Source organism: Cervus elaphus, chromosome 24, assembly GCF_910594005.1.
Source record: "Cervus elaphus chromosome 24, mCerEla1.1, whole genome shotgun sequence".
Classification (NCBI taxonomy): domain Eukaryota; kingdom Metazoa; phylum Chordata; class Mammalia; order Artiodactyla; family Cervidae; genus Cervus; species Cervus elaphus.
In genome coordinates, this window is record NC_057838.1 from 48,712,550 (window position 1) to 48,727,856 (window position 15,307).

The window sequence follows — 15,307 nt, forward strand, 5'->3', positions numbered from 1 at the left end:
TGTGTCTGCCCCGCCTGGTGGTCAGGCTTAACCCTGCTGCTCCCGGAGTGTCGAGGACTAGGCCCCCTCAGTCTGGGATCAGCTGCAGCTCCAGAATTAAAAGTGAGCAGCGTTTCTCCATGGATCTGAGTTCGTCCTGGTGGCTCAGATGGTAAAGAATCTGTCCGCAATGTAGGAGACCTGGGTTCAATTCCTGAGTCAGGGAGAGCCCCTGGAGAGCGGAATGGCTACCCATTCCTGTATTCTTGCCTAGAGAATTCCATGGACAGAAGAGTCTGGTGAGCTACAGTCCATGGGGTTGCAAAGAGTCAGACACAGCTGAGCGACTAACACTTTGCATGCTTTCTCCATCGGGCTGAGTTTGTCCCCCAGGGTATATTTGGCATTGTCTGGACATGGTTTGAGTTGTCAAAAGTGGAGTGGGGAGGGTGCTATAGGCATCTAGTGCAGATGCTGCTTAACCTCCCACAATGCATAAGGCAGCGCTCCCACCCCCCACCCCCGCCCCAGCACAGAGAATCATTCTGCCCCAGATGCAAATACTGCCAAGGTTGAGAAACCCTGGATCAGTGTCTCTGAGGGTACCGGCTTTTCTGGAGTAGAAGCTCCTGTAGTTGCAAAGAAGGATTGCCCTTGAAGCGCTGTCACAAGTCAGGCAGTGCTTGTTTAACCCTCAAGGGCATGAGAATCGTCACCAGAGGATCTTGTGTGAATGCTGATTCCGATTCTACAAGTCTGGATTGGCTGCCATCACCCCTGGTCCGCAGGTCACGTGGTCACGTTTGGAAGAGCAAGCGGTTTTGAGTGCATTCATGGTCTCCCCCTCCTTCTTACTCTCCCTGTCTCTCCATCCCCGCTCCCCGAGCCTTCCCTGTTGTACTCTGTTCAAACCGGGCCATACCCTGTCACCTGGTGGTGGTTAAACCTCACTGCCCAGATGACAGAGTCTCTCTAACTGTTGCCAGTTTGAGGTTCAGGGTGTTGATGAAATCAGTGGACTTAGCTGGAAGAAAAGAACCCAAGGGACCTGAGCAGACTACCCCCCAACACACACTCTTTTAAGTAAGCTAGTACCCCAAAGGCATTTTTTTGCATGGTCTCAGACACTTAGCCTGGACAGAGCCCTTGACTTCAGGGATGCTCACATATGATACAACTTCCCAGACTTTCCTGTTTTAAACCAGCGGTTGAAAGTGTTTCCAGAAAGGGCCAGATAATAAGTATTATAAGCTTTCCAGGTCATGTAGTCTCCCTCACAGTGACTCACTCCTGCCATTGTAGCAGGGAAGCAGCCATAGACAGCATGCAAATGAATAAGTGTAGTTGGTTTCCAATAAATCTTTATTTACAAAAATAAGTACATAGTGAGCTGGATTTAGCCCCTGAGCCATACTTTGCAAATCCATAGTCTAAACAATTCCTTTTTATTCACGTTTCTGCTTCAGAGAAAAAAGAAAGAAAGAAGAAAAAAAATCAGGAAAACCTAAATCACCAGTATGGGTTGTAAATAGAGGGCAAAATTGAGTAGATAGTCTTTCTTTTACTGCATCAAAATGTGAATGCATCCTTCAATTGGGCAGAACCATAATTTTCTGCCTATGCCAGTTGTTTTTTGTTTGTGGTTTTCTTTTTGCTGGGGTTGAGAGGTATTAGAAAGGGCAACAAATAAGGAACAGCAAGAGGTACCAGAAGAACTGCCAGTGCGTTTAAGTCTGCATTTTCTTTTCTCTGCGCTTCAGCGAATACTTTCTACCCTTAGGATCAGTGGAGGGAGGGGGCACCACAAAGATTGCCTTTCTCTTCCATCAGACCCAAAGCTTTCTTTGGAGGTATTGATTTTTTTGCATCGTCACTGGCTTCTGTTAAGACCTCCTGTTTGCAGTGAGGGAGCATTGCTTGGACAGAAACCCTTGAGTGTTGCTTAAAGCGCCCTGGCTGCATTTTCCAGTTGACAGTTTAACCGCAGGGAACCGCAGGCTAAATTCAGTACTGACCTCTCTTTGTTGGGCACGTCCTGTGGGACCTGAGGGAAACCCACAGCCCCTGCGGTGTGTGGACGTTTCTTTTGCTCCTGGCCACGCTCACCCCAGGGATAAGGATAAATCGCGGCATTTAACTCCCCGGTCACCATCTAGAGCTTCTCACAAAGGCCTCTTTATTTAGAGAGGAGAAAACCCTCTCTGTCTGTTAATAAGACAGGGTGCCGCTGGAGGGGAAAGTGACTTGGCATCTGTGTCTCGGGCTGTCTGGTGGGATCTTCTGCCAGGGTCTCCAGGACTTGCTGGGACCGTGACAATGCCAGTGTTAAGTGTCGGGTCAGACCATGGGTTTCCGCTGGAGCTCTGGGGAACTCTGAGTGAAGTTTCTGCCTCCTGTACACATACACATAGCTCTGCTCATTCACACGCACACACACACACACACACAGAGTCATGGCTTGGGCAGCAAAAAAAGTACATTTATTGCAGGAGAGCTGAGGGTCATCGAGAGCCCCATTCAAGAAGATTGTATTGATGTGCTTTTAAACACACACACACACAATTTCCCTTCTTTTTTTTTTTTTTTCCCATTTCTTTTTATTAGTTGGAGGCTAATTACTTTACAATATTGTAGTGGTTTTTGCCATACATTGACATGAATCAGCCATGGATTTACATGTGTTCCCCATCCTGATCCTCCCTCCCGCCTCCCATTTCCCTTCTTTTTAAAACTATTTGTTGGCGTTATTTTTGACTGCACTGGGTCTTTGTTGTGATGCACGGGCTTCTCACTGCAGTGGCTTCTCCTGTGGTAGAACGTGGGATATAGGGCACGTGGGCTCAGTAGTTGAGGCACACAGACTTAGTTGCCCCGTGGCATGTGGGATCTTCCCAGAGCAGAGGTCGAACCCGTGTCCTCTGCATTGGCAAGTGGACCCTGAACCATTGGACCACCAGGGAAGCCCTGATGTGCATTCTTCTGACACTGAGTCTCCTGCTATGTCGAGAGCATGTGCCCTTTCGCAAGGAACTTTCAGGCCTTGTTTACTTTCTTCCCACTTGTCGAACACCAGGTCCTGAGATCGGGGCTGGAAAACAGGAACCAGCTCTGGCCCTCTTGATGCTTATAGACTTGTCATATAGAGATGGACAGGGAATCAAAACTACACAAATTTATGGCAGTTGTGATAAGTCTTAAAAATGACATTTTTCTCAGCTAATCATCACCACAGCTTGTGAACTCAGGTACTGTGTTATGCCCATTTTACAGATGCATCTCAAGAGATCTCAAAAGTTGACCCAAATCCCCTCTCCAGTTCTGCTCAAGAGTTCTAGAGTTGCCTCTTCATTGAAATATAAATCTGTTCACACACACGACAGTCTCAGAAATGCATGACTTTGGGGCTTCTAAGAGGCAGGTTCAGGAAAACAGCATACAGTATTTGCTAGATTATTTCTCCTGACCCTAATTTCATTCCAGGGCTTGAGTAGAAAGCCCAGCAAAAAACATCACACCCTCCTCTATAGCTTTTGTTTCTCAGTGTGATTTTTGAAGAATTTTTTTTTCCTTCATTACATTTATCTGCTCAGGCTAAGTCATTCATCATCTTGCATTGCTCTCCTCTCCTCTCTGCCTTCAGATTGGGGAGGTTCTGGAAGTGATTAGGCTGTTGTAAATCAGCTTTTATGATGTGTATGTCACTGATAAGCAGTGCAGAAAGCAGGAGTCAGAGAACTCCACTCCTCTTGCCCTGACAATTATCCCAATAATCAAATTAAAAAAAAAAAAGACTGAAAAGTATGATGCTTGGCAGAATAGTTTCTCAGTAGGCATATCCAGTGTTTAAATTGGGCTCTTTAATGAGAACACTGCGTTATTTTTACACTGTTTTATTGAGTTATAATGCACGTAAGGTAAAGCAAACTAACATTTAAACTGTACCTCAATAAATTTTTATATGTGCATTCTTTTATAATCATCACTCAGATCTAGGTGGAGACATTCCTGTGCCTTGAACATCTCCCTTGCGCCCCCACCCATTCTCCTGACCTCTTCACCACAGACAGCCTCAGCCTCTTCTTGTACTTCATATAAATGGAACTGTACTGCATGGACCCTTGTATCTGTGGGCATTTTCTATGAGATTCATCCATGTTGTCCAGTGTAGATATTCATTCTCATTATGTAATATTATGTTATAGCGTGGTTTTTCACCTGAGGTAGTAATGACATTAGGGGCTGAATAATCCCTGGCTGTGGGGACTGTCCTGTGCGTTCTGGGGCAATCAGCAGCATCTCTCTGGCCTCTACCCACTAATACTAGTAGTGTCCCCTACTGCTGCTGCTGCTAAGTCACTTCAATCATGTTTGACTCTTAGCAGTCCCACAGACTGTAGCCCAACAGGATCCTCTGTCCATGGGATTCTCCAGGCCAGAAGACTGGAGTGGATTGCCATGCCCTTCTCCAGGGGATCTTCCTGACCCAGGGATCAAACCTGAGTCTGTTATGTCTCCTGCATTGCTAGGAGGTTCTTTAATACTGGTGCATGTGGGACGCCCCAATAGTGTCCCCTCTCCCTAGTGATTTCCCCTAGAATTGAAAACCACTGCATCATATCACTATACTAGAATTTTAAGAAGCTTTTTATATGGAAATAACTTCAAACTTGCTGAACAGCTGCAAAAATAGAACAAACAATACCCATAATGTATTTATCTAGATTCACCTATTGTTAATAGTTTACACATTTGGTTTATTATTTTCACTCTCTTGCACACACACATCAGAGAAGGCAATGGCATCCCACTCCAGTACTCTTGCCTGGAGAATCCCACGGACGGAGGAGCCTGGTAGGCTGCAGTCCATGGCATCGCTAAGTCGGACACGACTGAGCGACTTCACTTTCACTTTTCACTTTCATGGATTGAAGAAGGAAATGGCAACCCCCTCCAGTGTTCTTGCCTGGAGAACCCCGGGGACGGGGGAGCCTGGTGGGCTGCCGTCTATGGGGTCGCACAGAGTCAGACACGACTGAAGTGTAATTAGCAGCAGCAGCAGCATACACACATATACACACACATACACACAATGTATTTCTGAACCGCTTGATAGCAAGTTGCATCTATTTGGTCATTTACTGCCGTATACTTCCATGTGTATTTCCCAAGAATAAATTTTTTCTTGAACATGATCCCAAATATCAGTTAACCACAGAAAATTTGACATAATGCATTGATCAGTTAGCCCTATGTCCCAGTTTTTGCCATTTAAAAGAAATTATCTGTTACAGTGTTTATTTTTGCTTCAGTGCAGATTCCAGTCTAGGATTAGGGATTGTGTATAGTTGCTGTGGTTCCTTAAGATCCTTTAGTCTAGAACTAAAGTTGACTCAGTCTTTCTCTTTAATGATACTGGATTTTCTTAAAAAACACACACACAGTCCCTTTTCTTCTTCATAGAATAGTCCTCATTTGGAGCTTGTCTGGTCTTTGCTCCTGAATCCATTCAGGGTGTGTGTGTTCTTGACAGAAACACTGTGCAGCGGTAGCGTGTCCTCCTTCGACCACCCCATCCAGACGGGCATGATGTTGATGGATACTCATTGGGGATGGAGGTAGTCAAGAGTGTTGCCTGATTTCTCCTCTGGAGAATTACTAAATTTTGCCTTAGAGGATGAGCAATATGTGGGGAAACATTAACACCAGGCAAGCATCCTGCTCCCCAAGCAAAATGTACCCGCTGAGTTGAGCATATTTCCCATCTTGCATGAGCCAGTCTTTACTTAAAATAGTTAGAAAATGATGATCTTCCGAATCCAGTACTCTTTCTGTATGTGCACTCCATTCTATTGTACACATAACCCACTCTTTCCCCCCATTTATTTGTTGGTGTTTTTATTTGTTATCAGTATGGATTCAGGAATTCTAATTTTTCCAGTGGTTTATTACTGTTTTAATGCTCAAATTGCTCAGCTTTGACTGGTGGGATCCCTTTGAAGTTGAGACCTGTGTTCTGAAAACCACCCCCCGCTTCATTTTTTAGTCTTAAACACTTCCTTACCTTTCAGAACATAACAAGATGTTCCACACTCATCTTTGTCCTTCCTTCCTCCAATCCTGGAATTAGCCATTTCTCAAAAAAGTCCTGTCTAAATCCATATAATGGGGAATGGTAGAAAATACCACAATTTATTTATCCTTTCTCCTGTTAGAGTGAGTGAGTGAAGTCACTCAGTCGTGTCAAACTCTTTGCGACCCCGTGGACTGTAGCCTACCAGGCTCCTCTGTCCATGCGATTCTCCAGGCAAGAATGCTGGAGTGGGTTGCCATTTCCTTCTCCAGGGGATCTTCCTGACCCAGGGATAGAACCGAGGTCTCCCGCCTTGCAGGCAGACGCTTTACCCTCTGAGCCACCAGGGAAGTCCTTCTCCAGTTAACTGACATTTAAATTGTTTCTAGTTCTGAACTAATATAAGGAAAGCTTCACTGAATACCCTTGTGCATTTTTTGGACCCATAAACTGATTTCTGTTGGGTATGTAATCAAGAGTGGCAATGAAAAGTCACAGAACAACAAGGACAGGGAAGTGTATTCAGTATCTTATAGTAACCTGCATTGGAAAAGAATTATATATTGGAATATGTAATTTATATATTTATATATATTTGTATATATGTGAAGAGTCTAGAAAGAATTTATATATATATATATATATGAAACAATATTTGACTGAATCACTTTGCTGAACACCTGAATCATTGTAAATCAGTTATGCTCCAGTTTAATAAATAAATGAAAACAAAGCATAGAATCTCTACTCTGGTTATATACCCAACAGAAATGAGTACACTAAGATCACCCAAAAAAGTAACACAAGTATTCAAAGCAACGTATTCATATATATATATACATACACACACATACATATACGTATGTATATTTAGTTTTGGGCTTCCCAGGTGGCTCAGTGGTAAAGAATCTGCCTCCCAATGCAAGAGATGCAGGTTTGATCCCTGGGTTGGCAGGATCCCTGGGAGAAGAAAATGACAACCCACTCCAGTATTCCTGCCTGGGAAATACCATGGACAGAGGAACCTGGTGGGCTAGAGTCAATAGTGTCACAAAAGAGTCAGACATGACTTTGCAACTAAAATAACAACCACGTATTTAGCTTTAGTAGATATTGCTTCCCAGGTGGCGCCAGTGGTAAAGAACCTAACTGCCAGTGCAGCAGAATCGAGAGATGTGGGTTCGATCCCTGGGTCGGGAAGATCCCCTGGAGAAAGAAATAGCAACCTACTCCAGTATTCTTGCCTGGGAATGCCATGGACAGAGGAGCCTGGCAGGCTACAGTCCTTGGGGTCGCAGAGTCAGACATGACTGAGCACACACACGCACACACAGATGTTGCTAAGTAGTGTTTCACAGTGCTCATAACATTTGTTTTGTGAGGGGAGAGAAAGTGGTTGGCCCCAGTAGGTGGGGAGGAATAATCAGTGGCAGGGGTTATAATGGGCCAGTGCAATTCAAAGACATGTCGCCTGTGACCAGAAACGGCAAAATTGGTGTTCTTTTTCATTGATAATGATTAAGAAATGCTGAAATTTTGCCTCCAGGTCCATTCTTAAACTGCTTTTTTAGAAAGAGTGCTGTTTTTAATGGACAAAATGGAAGTTACTGAAGTCAAGAATCTCCTCCTACCTTCAAAATGCTTTTAGGATCAATGATGGCGGTGACAGCACTGCCAGGATTGCAGGGCTCCTGCTGCTCGAGAGCATTAGGATCGCTGCTTGCCCCCATCCCCACCCCCAGAGTCCCACCGACATCACTGACTGCGAGGTGCCCATTTGGAATCCTGGAACAGTCATCTACTAAACAGACTGAGAGGGTAAATATCCCTCTGTCTACTTCCAGGGAGTCAGTTGGTTTTCAAGATATCTGGGATAGAGGCCAAGGGACAGCAGGCAGACCAGGAAATTACTGGAGACTAAAGGTGGAAGTGAGGTGGTGCAGTAATATGGGACTCAGCTCTAGGCTCAGTGTTGCTAGGAAGTACCTGGGCATGGCCCTGCCTCTGAAGTTTAAAGGTTCTTTGTCCAGAATGCCTTCTGTAGAGCTTATAGATCATCGTTAGAACCAAAGAGGTGATTGAAGCACTTTGGAAAGTGAAATTCTGAACAGAGGATAGGCTCCTAAGTAATTTTGATGAAACTTTGGAAGCATGACTAGTCAAAAAAAAAAAAAAAAAACCTTGAATGCTTTTTACCCAGGTGCCCCCTCTAGGTGGACGCTGGCCCACTGTGGAGTGGAGAGAGCCCTACCACATACTTTTATGAGCAAGCTTTTGTGCAGAGTACAACTGTGCGATGGTTTGCAGGGACCCTGGTTAGATGACGGTTTCGGTGACCCACGGCGACGGAATCCTCATCGCTGCACATTTGTGTTAACCTCTGTGAACCTGTCCTCTTGTCTCCCCCAGGCCTCTCCGCGGATGGTGGCGCCAAGCGCCAGGAGCACCTCTCTCGGTTTTCCATGCCCGATCTCAGCAAAGACTCTGGGATGAATGTGTCCGAGAAGCTGAGCAACATGGGCACGCTGAATTCGTCCATGCAGTTCCGCAGCGCCGAGTCAGTTCGCAGCCTGCTGTCCGCCCAGCAGTACCAGGAGATGGAGGGCAACCTCCACCCGCTCAGCACCCCGATCAGGTACAGAGACCTGCAGGCGCACGGAAGGATGCATCAGAGCTTTGATTTCGATGGGGGGATGGCGGGCAGCAAGCTGCCAGGGGCGGAGGGAGTGAGGATCCAGCCCATGAGCGAGCGCACCCGGAGGAGAGCCACTTCGCGAGACGACAACCGCCGCTTCCGGCCCCACCGGTCCCGGCGATCCCGACGCTCTCGCTCTGACAACGCCCTCCACCTGGCCGGCGAGCGCGAGGCCCTCTCTCAGTTAAAGGAGAGACCCCCTCTCAGAGCCAGGGAGGACTATGATCAGTTCGTGCGCCAACGGAGCTTCCAGGAGAGCCTGGGCCAGGGGTCTCGGCGGGACTTGTATGGCCGGTGCCCCCGGACCGTGTCGGACCTGGCTTTGCAGAACGCCTTTGGGGAGCGCTGGGGCCCCTATTTCGCCGAGTACGATTGGTGTTCCACCTGCTCCTCCTCCTCCGAGTCTGACAACGAGGGCTATTTCCTAGGAGAACCCATCCCCCAGCCCGCCCACCTGCGATATGTCACCAGTGATGAGTTACTGCACAAATACAGCTCCTACGGCCTCCCCAAGTCTTCCACGCTAGGTGGCAGGGGACAGTTGCACAGCAGGAAAAGACAGAAGAGCAAAAACTGTATCATTTCTTAATCCGATGGGGGGTCAGGGAGTGGGGGTAGATGGGAACTAAGAATGTAGATTCAGAAACTTGCACTGTTGGAAATTTTAAAGCGCTTTGGGGGTGGGGGGTTCCAGGGAGAGATGAGGGGAGCTCTCCCTTGATGGAGGCAAGGTTACCTATTGACTCCATAGGTAGTCACAATTCTTGGCATGTTGAACATTATTTGCACATTTCACTTTGGAAACGCTGTAGACTCAACAGAGGCCAGGGTTGGTCACCTCCTTCTCCAACCGTTTGTGTTGAGTTGCCTCTGGCAAGATGGCAAAATTGTTTCCTGCTCGCTTATATATATATACATACACACACACACATTATATATATATATATATACATATATATATATAGCCTCTCTGGTTTTCTTCCTTTTAGGACCCTTTTTCCAGTAAGTAATTTGTTTATTAGCCAGGACCCCACACTAAGTTATTTACATGTCCATTGTAAATGCAATGTAAATGAGAGTTCTGATAAAATATTTTTGTATTTTGTAATATCAAAGGAATTTCTATATCGTAGGACTCAGTGGAGCCTTGCATGCACGTCTAGCATTGTCTTTTGAGTAGTATTACAGGGTGGTCCAGGACCACTTTTTTTTTTCTTTTTTTCTATACAAATTTGTTACATGTCAGTGAGACCTTTTTCAAAGAATTTTATTCAATTTGGCTTTTTGTGGCTAAAAAAAAAAAAAAAAACCAAATTAGCTGTTACACCCAAAGCATTTGATGCTCCATCCATCTTAAGGAGCCATCCTTAAGTCTGTTCCCACCCTCAGTAGAATCTCTTCTCTACAAAGTGATAGTAATTTTTTTTTTTTAATTTATAATTGCCAATGTAACTTCTGCCAATTAGAAAAACCAACCAGTGTCAGTAGACTTCGTGAGAAATGCCATCCCCGCTGGAAACATTGACGTTGCTCACCATTGATCTGTCCTGTGGGGAAAACAAAAGTGACTGTGAGTGGTGCTGTTGTGTGACGTCAGCATGACATTGTTTTGAGTGTGGCTTTATTTCCCGGTGCTCGTTTCCTGGATTGTATTATCCGCTTTCCTTTACCAAGGCAGACAGAACAGCTGCCTTAGCCTGACAACCGGTTGTCCTCAGCGCAAATGAACTTTGGCTTTGGGAAATTCAGGCCAGAAAGGTTCCGAGGGGCTCTGGGAGTGACGGTGCTTTCTAGGTTGTAGGTCATATGTGGAGATGGAGGGCCGCTTCCACCCGCTCAGCACTCATGTCAGGGACACAGACCTGCAGGCATGGAAGGAAGCATCAAAGCTTTGACTTCGAGGGGATGGGAGGCAGCAAACTGCCAGGGCTGAAGGGCACGAGAATCCAGCCCACAGGTCAAGGGTAGAAGCTGGAGGGGAATATGAAGGAAAGTCAGAGCAGAGAAGAACTTCCAGAAATGAAGTATAGGAGAGGTGAGAACCACCTTTGAACACCCCCCGGTGCTGGTGGGGAAAAAAAAAAAAAAAAAAACAACCCAGTTTAACTCATTCTCTAATCAGAGTATCTGGGTTGCCCAGAAAGATTGAGCCGCTCAGGAGATTTTGTGTTATGGTTCTGGAAAACAGACGTTGCTGAAAGAGAGGTTTCCATTTTGAACTTTGGGGACCGTCGATCAGATAGAAAATGAGCTCACAAGTGAGTGTGCTTAAAGAAGACATTTAACGGTTGTGTTGTTTATAGTAAAATAAAACCTCCTACCTAGCTTCGGTTAAAAGTGAAGCGCTTGCTTTTACTTCCATTCTCCTCCTTCCCTTCATGGATTGTGGATGAAATAATCCATTGGGGGACCCACCTGTAGTGAGATGTACTGTCAGTGTAGTGTACAGTGTATCTCAGTGGCCATCTGCCATGGTGAGGTGAGCGTGGTCTCTTTTCAGTATAGTAGTTAATATTTTCTAGTGTTTTTTTATGCAGAGGATGTGGAAAGTGGCTTTTTAGACACCATCCCACATGGGTCTGGGGAAGGAAGGCTGTAAAGGATGTGGAAGTGGCACTCCATTCAGGATGTATTAAAATAATTTGCTTTTCAGGTATTTATATGACACTTGTCATTGTCACTGATGTTTTTGAAAAAGCGATGCAAATGTTGGTTGTGGCTGTTTTCCGCATGCTTTCTTCATATCTAAATGCTTCATTAATTATCCAAGCCTCTGGAGAATTAACTCTATTAAGTTTGTATAGTGAGTTTGTAAACTGCTTGGCAAACTGATAAAAGACATAATGTATACCACCACGGTACCAACGTGGCAGGTTTCTGGTAGAAACCGGGCGAGTCCAATTTGGAGTTCTAAGTTTCTGGATTGATGAGAATAGAAAGGCATTTTGGAAAAAGAAGAGAAAGAAAAAAGTAGATCATTTAACTTAGCAAATAACTGAAAATAATGTCTGTCTTCCGTGGCCTGGAATCCGAGGAAAGAAATTCTCCTAGTAAACGTTGTTTTCTTAATCTGTCCTTTTTAGAGTACCTCTTAACATTTCCCCAGTGAGGCTTTGACCACCATCAGCAGAAAGAAGAAAGTGCCCTAGACATGGACAACTAAGTAGTATGCAAAGGGTTGAGAGGAATAAGCAGTTTCAGATCTAGCTGCCCAGGGAGCATCCATCAGCTGAATTAGTCAGAGCTGGAGGTGTGGTGAGATACGAGTCTCGGGGTCAGACAGTGTAAAAAGCAAGATCACCTCCATCTTGTCCACCACTGCAGACGCCGCCTCCCCGCCCCAGATGCAACCAGGCGCCCTATGGAGATTGCTGGTAGAGGCCAGGTAAATCGTCATCGCGAGGATAGAACCTTCAAGGGAATGCCCGAGAGAGAGCAGGTCATCACTGTGTTGGGAATTCCGCCTCTTAGTGATAACTTACACGTAACATCCCAGAATCCCATTCCCTAAAATTCAGCGCATTCCTTTCTGAGGCCGGATCGGATCCTTACCTGATCATCACCAGGAGCTCTTACTTAGTCAAGCTTTCCTCCACGGCTGGGGCTTGCAGTCACCTCTTCTTCGATCATCATTTCATCTTTAATAGACTGTGTTTAGAAAACTATATCTTTTCCCTCTTTATTTTCTTCTCTCATGCTTTGGTTTGGTTTTTCTTCTTACCTCTCCTCGTATTGATCTTCTTATCTTTTGGATAAAACCACACTTTAGCATTCATTTTGTTTCCTGTTGCTACTCAGTTCATTGGCAACAAAACTGGCCCTTTCCCAAGTTAGAAGTCAGTGACAGTTTTCTGAATGGCCCTGCCAGTGCATATCAACCTTGATAGTATGAGCAAGTTTCTTAGCAGGCTGGTGGCATTCAGGTAGCCTTCCATCTGTCATAAATCCCAGAGTTCTGGGATTTCTACCAAGTGTGAAGGTAAGTGAGGTCAGGGAAACCAAAAACATACTTCTCAGTTTTTGCCAATGTTGAAGGGCAGGGGTAGTTTTTAAAGTTGGTTGTTTGACCCCGTCCACCTATATTCACCTTCTATTCACCCTCTGCCAGCCCCACAAACAAGCAGTTTGTCATTTCTCATGTGGGAACTGCGAGTAGCTCTTTTTCTTCCCCTTGTCCCATTCTATAGGATGTTTCTTCAATACGAGATCATATTTTCCTCTTCTGCAACAGCTTTCTGCTTCTTGGGTACCACTAGCCATTGTTGAGTTCAGGTGGGGGTGTCTCTACCCTACCTATACTGTGGGCAGATAGAACCAGATAGAACCCTTCAGAGAGCATGGATGCAGCCTCAGAAATCTTTGCAACACTCTAGCCAGCCAGGACCAGTTGATCCGAACTGATTTCATTTGTCTGATAACAAATCTTACTTGTGAACTGACTCTCCCTTGTGTTTCTACCCTGGACTCTTTTGCCATTTTCCCAAAACAGTTCACCAGCTATTCAGGAAGCATCATCCATAAATCACTGTGTGATGCCAATCCCTGTGCCCCTGTATTGCAGATGCTAAAGGAGGCTGACTTCTTTAGGCTAAACAGAAACAAATCTCTTTGGCCTCCTTTTCCATTTTTGGATTCTTGGCCAGTTATGAGCAATCTGTGTTTGCCATTTTGCAGAGGTAAGATAAGAGTCTGTCCCATTCTTTTCTAGTCCCACCTTCTAACAAAGAACAGCACAAATACTTAAATTCCAAGGAGAAGTGCTTGGAAGTGCTCTTTGCATATTTCTCTCTAACAGAAACCAGATGCTAATGCATAAGAAGGAGGATCTATGTTTGACAAAGGAAAGTGGATGATGAAATCAGTCATCTGAGGATTTCATGCCAGAAGGGTTGCTATCAGCAACTGTTTAGCACCTTCAGGGCTTTGAAAAGGACTCTGCGGACAGCATTCCAGGTACAGAACTCAGCCAAGCCTCCTCTGCCAATCTTGAAGGCAGTTCCAGATTGCTGCCTTTTGAGGTATGTTTCTTAAAGCATGAGAGACATGGAAATGAGAGTTTTGTCTTGCCTCCAGTGGTCAGTCCCTTTGGGGCCTCAGCTGACACCAAAGCCTGTTTGTCTGACCACTCGGAAGCAGTCATCAAGGTTAGAGTTAAAAAGGTTGCGGTCTTTTTCCATTTTCTCAAAATAGAAGTCCCTTCAATGCAAGACTCCCAGAAAGTGTGACTTACTGTTGGGGGCTGTATTAGTTTGTAAGCTTACTTCCTGCTTATAGCTTTCCCCAAACTAGCTTTTCCCAACAGGAATCTAACATTGTGTTAGAAATTACTTCTGTGGTTTAGATACAGAATCCATGAGGGGGTGGGGGGAGTGTCTTATTCTATCCTGAGAGTTTTGAGATGTCCCTCACCCTACCGAGTATTTGGCCATTGATGTTCCATAGGTCGCTGACCAGGCCTTTTTAAATTTTTCAGAGAGAGTTACTCAAGCCTTTCTAGTTAATTTCCATGTTTCTCCATAAAGTATTTGGTTCTATCCTGGACCCTGACTTCGCATTCTAAGGCCTATGGGTCCTCCTTTTTCCCTAGCAGATGAGGACCTCAGCAGTTCTGCTCCTAAACGCATTCTTTCCTGTACAGGATCATTTTGTCCATCTTCTGCTTTAATTCCAAGCGCATAAACAAAACCTCAAAGGGCCTGAGAAGGTAAGGCACACCAGAGTCTGTGTTGTGTGTCGGGTGTCGAGCTATTTGTTAAGAAGGTCTGCAGTGGACCTTTGGTGTGGGCTCTGCCAGAGACTGTTGTGAACACTTTGCTTGAGATCCGTGCCCTGTGAAATGGATATGATGTTTTACTGATGTCTGTAATACATTTGTAAACTTCCAATAAAATTTGAATAAAAGAAATGTTGCCGTTCTTCTCAGTCTTCCATTGCTTTCCAGGTTTTTGGAAGTCTTTGCCTTTGAGCATCTCAGCAAAAGAATAGAGAAGCTGCAGATGTCAGGAGAGGTGAGATTTGCTATGAAAGATGAACGTGATTGTTCAGATGAGGATTTCTCAACCTGGGCACTATCTGCATTTTGGTCCAGTCCATTCTTTGTGGCATAGGACCATCTTGTGCATAGTAGGATGTTTATCAATATTGCTGACCTCTACTTAGTAGATGCTAGTAGCACCCTGCCCCAAGTTGTGACAACTAAAAATGCTTGCACACACCACACCCATTAGGGTATTTTTTAAAAAACGAAGAAGGAAAAAGAAACAAGTATGGGCATGGATGGGGAGAAACTGGAACACTTTTGCACTATTGGTAAAAATATAAAGCAGTTCATCTTCTGTGGAAACAGTATGGGAGTTCCTCAAAAAAATTAAAAAACAGAACTACCATATGATCCAGCTATTCTGCTTCTGGATATATACCCAAAATAATTGAAAACTGGGCTTCAAAGAGATAATCAGTACACCCGTGTTGATAGCATTATTCATAATAGTTAAAAGAGGCAACCCAAATGTCCACTGATGATGAATGGATAAGCTAAATGTGATCCAAACATACAATGAATT

At 44.9% G+C, this 15,307-nt stretch overlaps 1 protein-coding gene across 5 annotated transcripts in view; it reads left to right on the forward strand.

The window, feature by feature from the left end:
* Positions 1-14,662, forward strand: part of PRICKLE2 (prickle planar cell polarity protein 2) — a 338,377-nt gene extending 323,715 nt beyond the window's left edge. For all 5 annotated transcript variants that reach the window (XM_043885876.1, XM_043885880.1, XM_043885878.1 and 2 more), the window contains one exon: positions 8,459-14,662. In XM_043885876.1, coding sequence (XP_043741811.1) covers positions 8,459-9,333 — 875 coding nt within the window. In that variant the 3' untranslated portion in view covers positions 9,334-14,662. The remainder of the gene's footprint in view (positions 1-8,458) is intronic.
* The last annotated feature ends 645 nt before the right edge of the window (positions 14,663-15,307 follow it).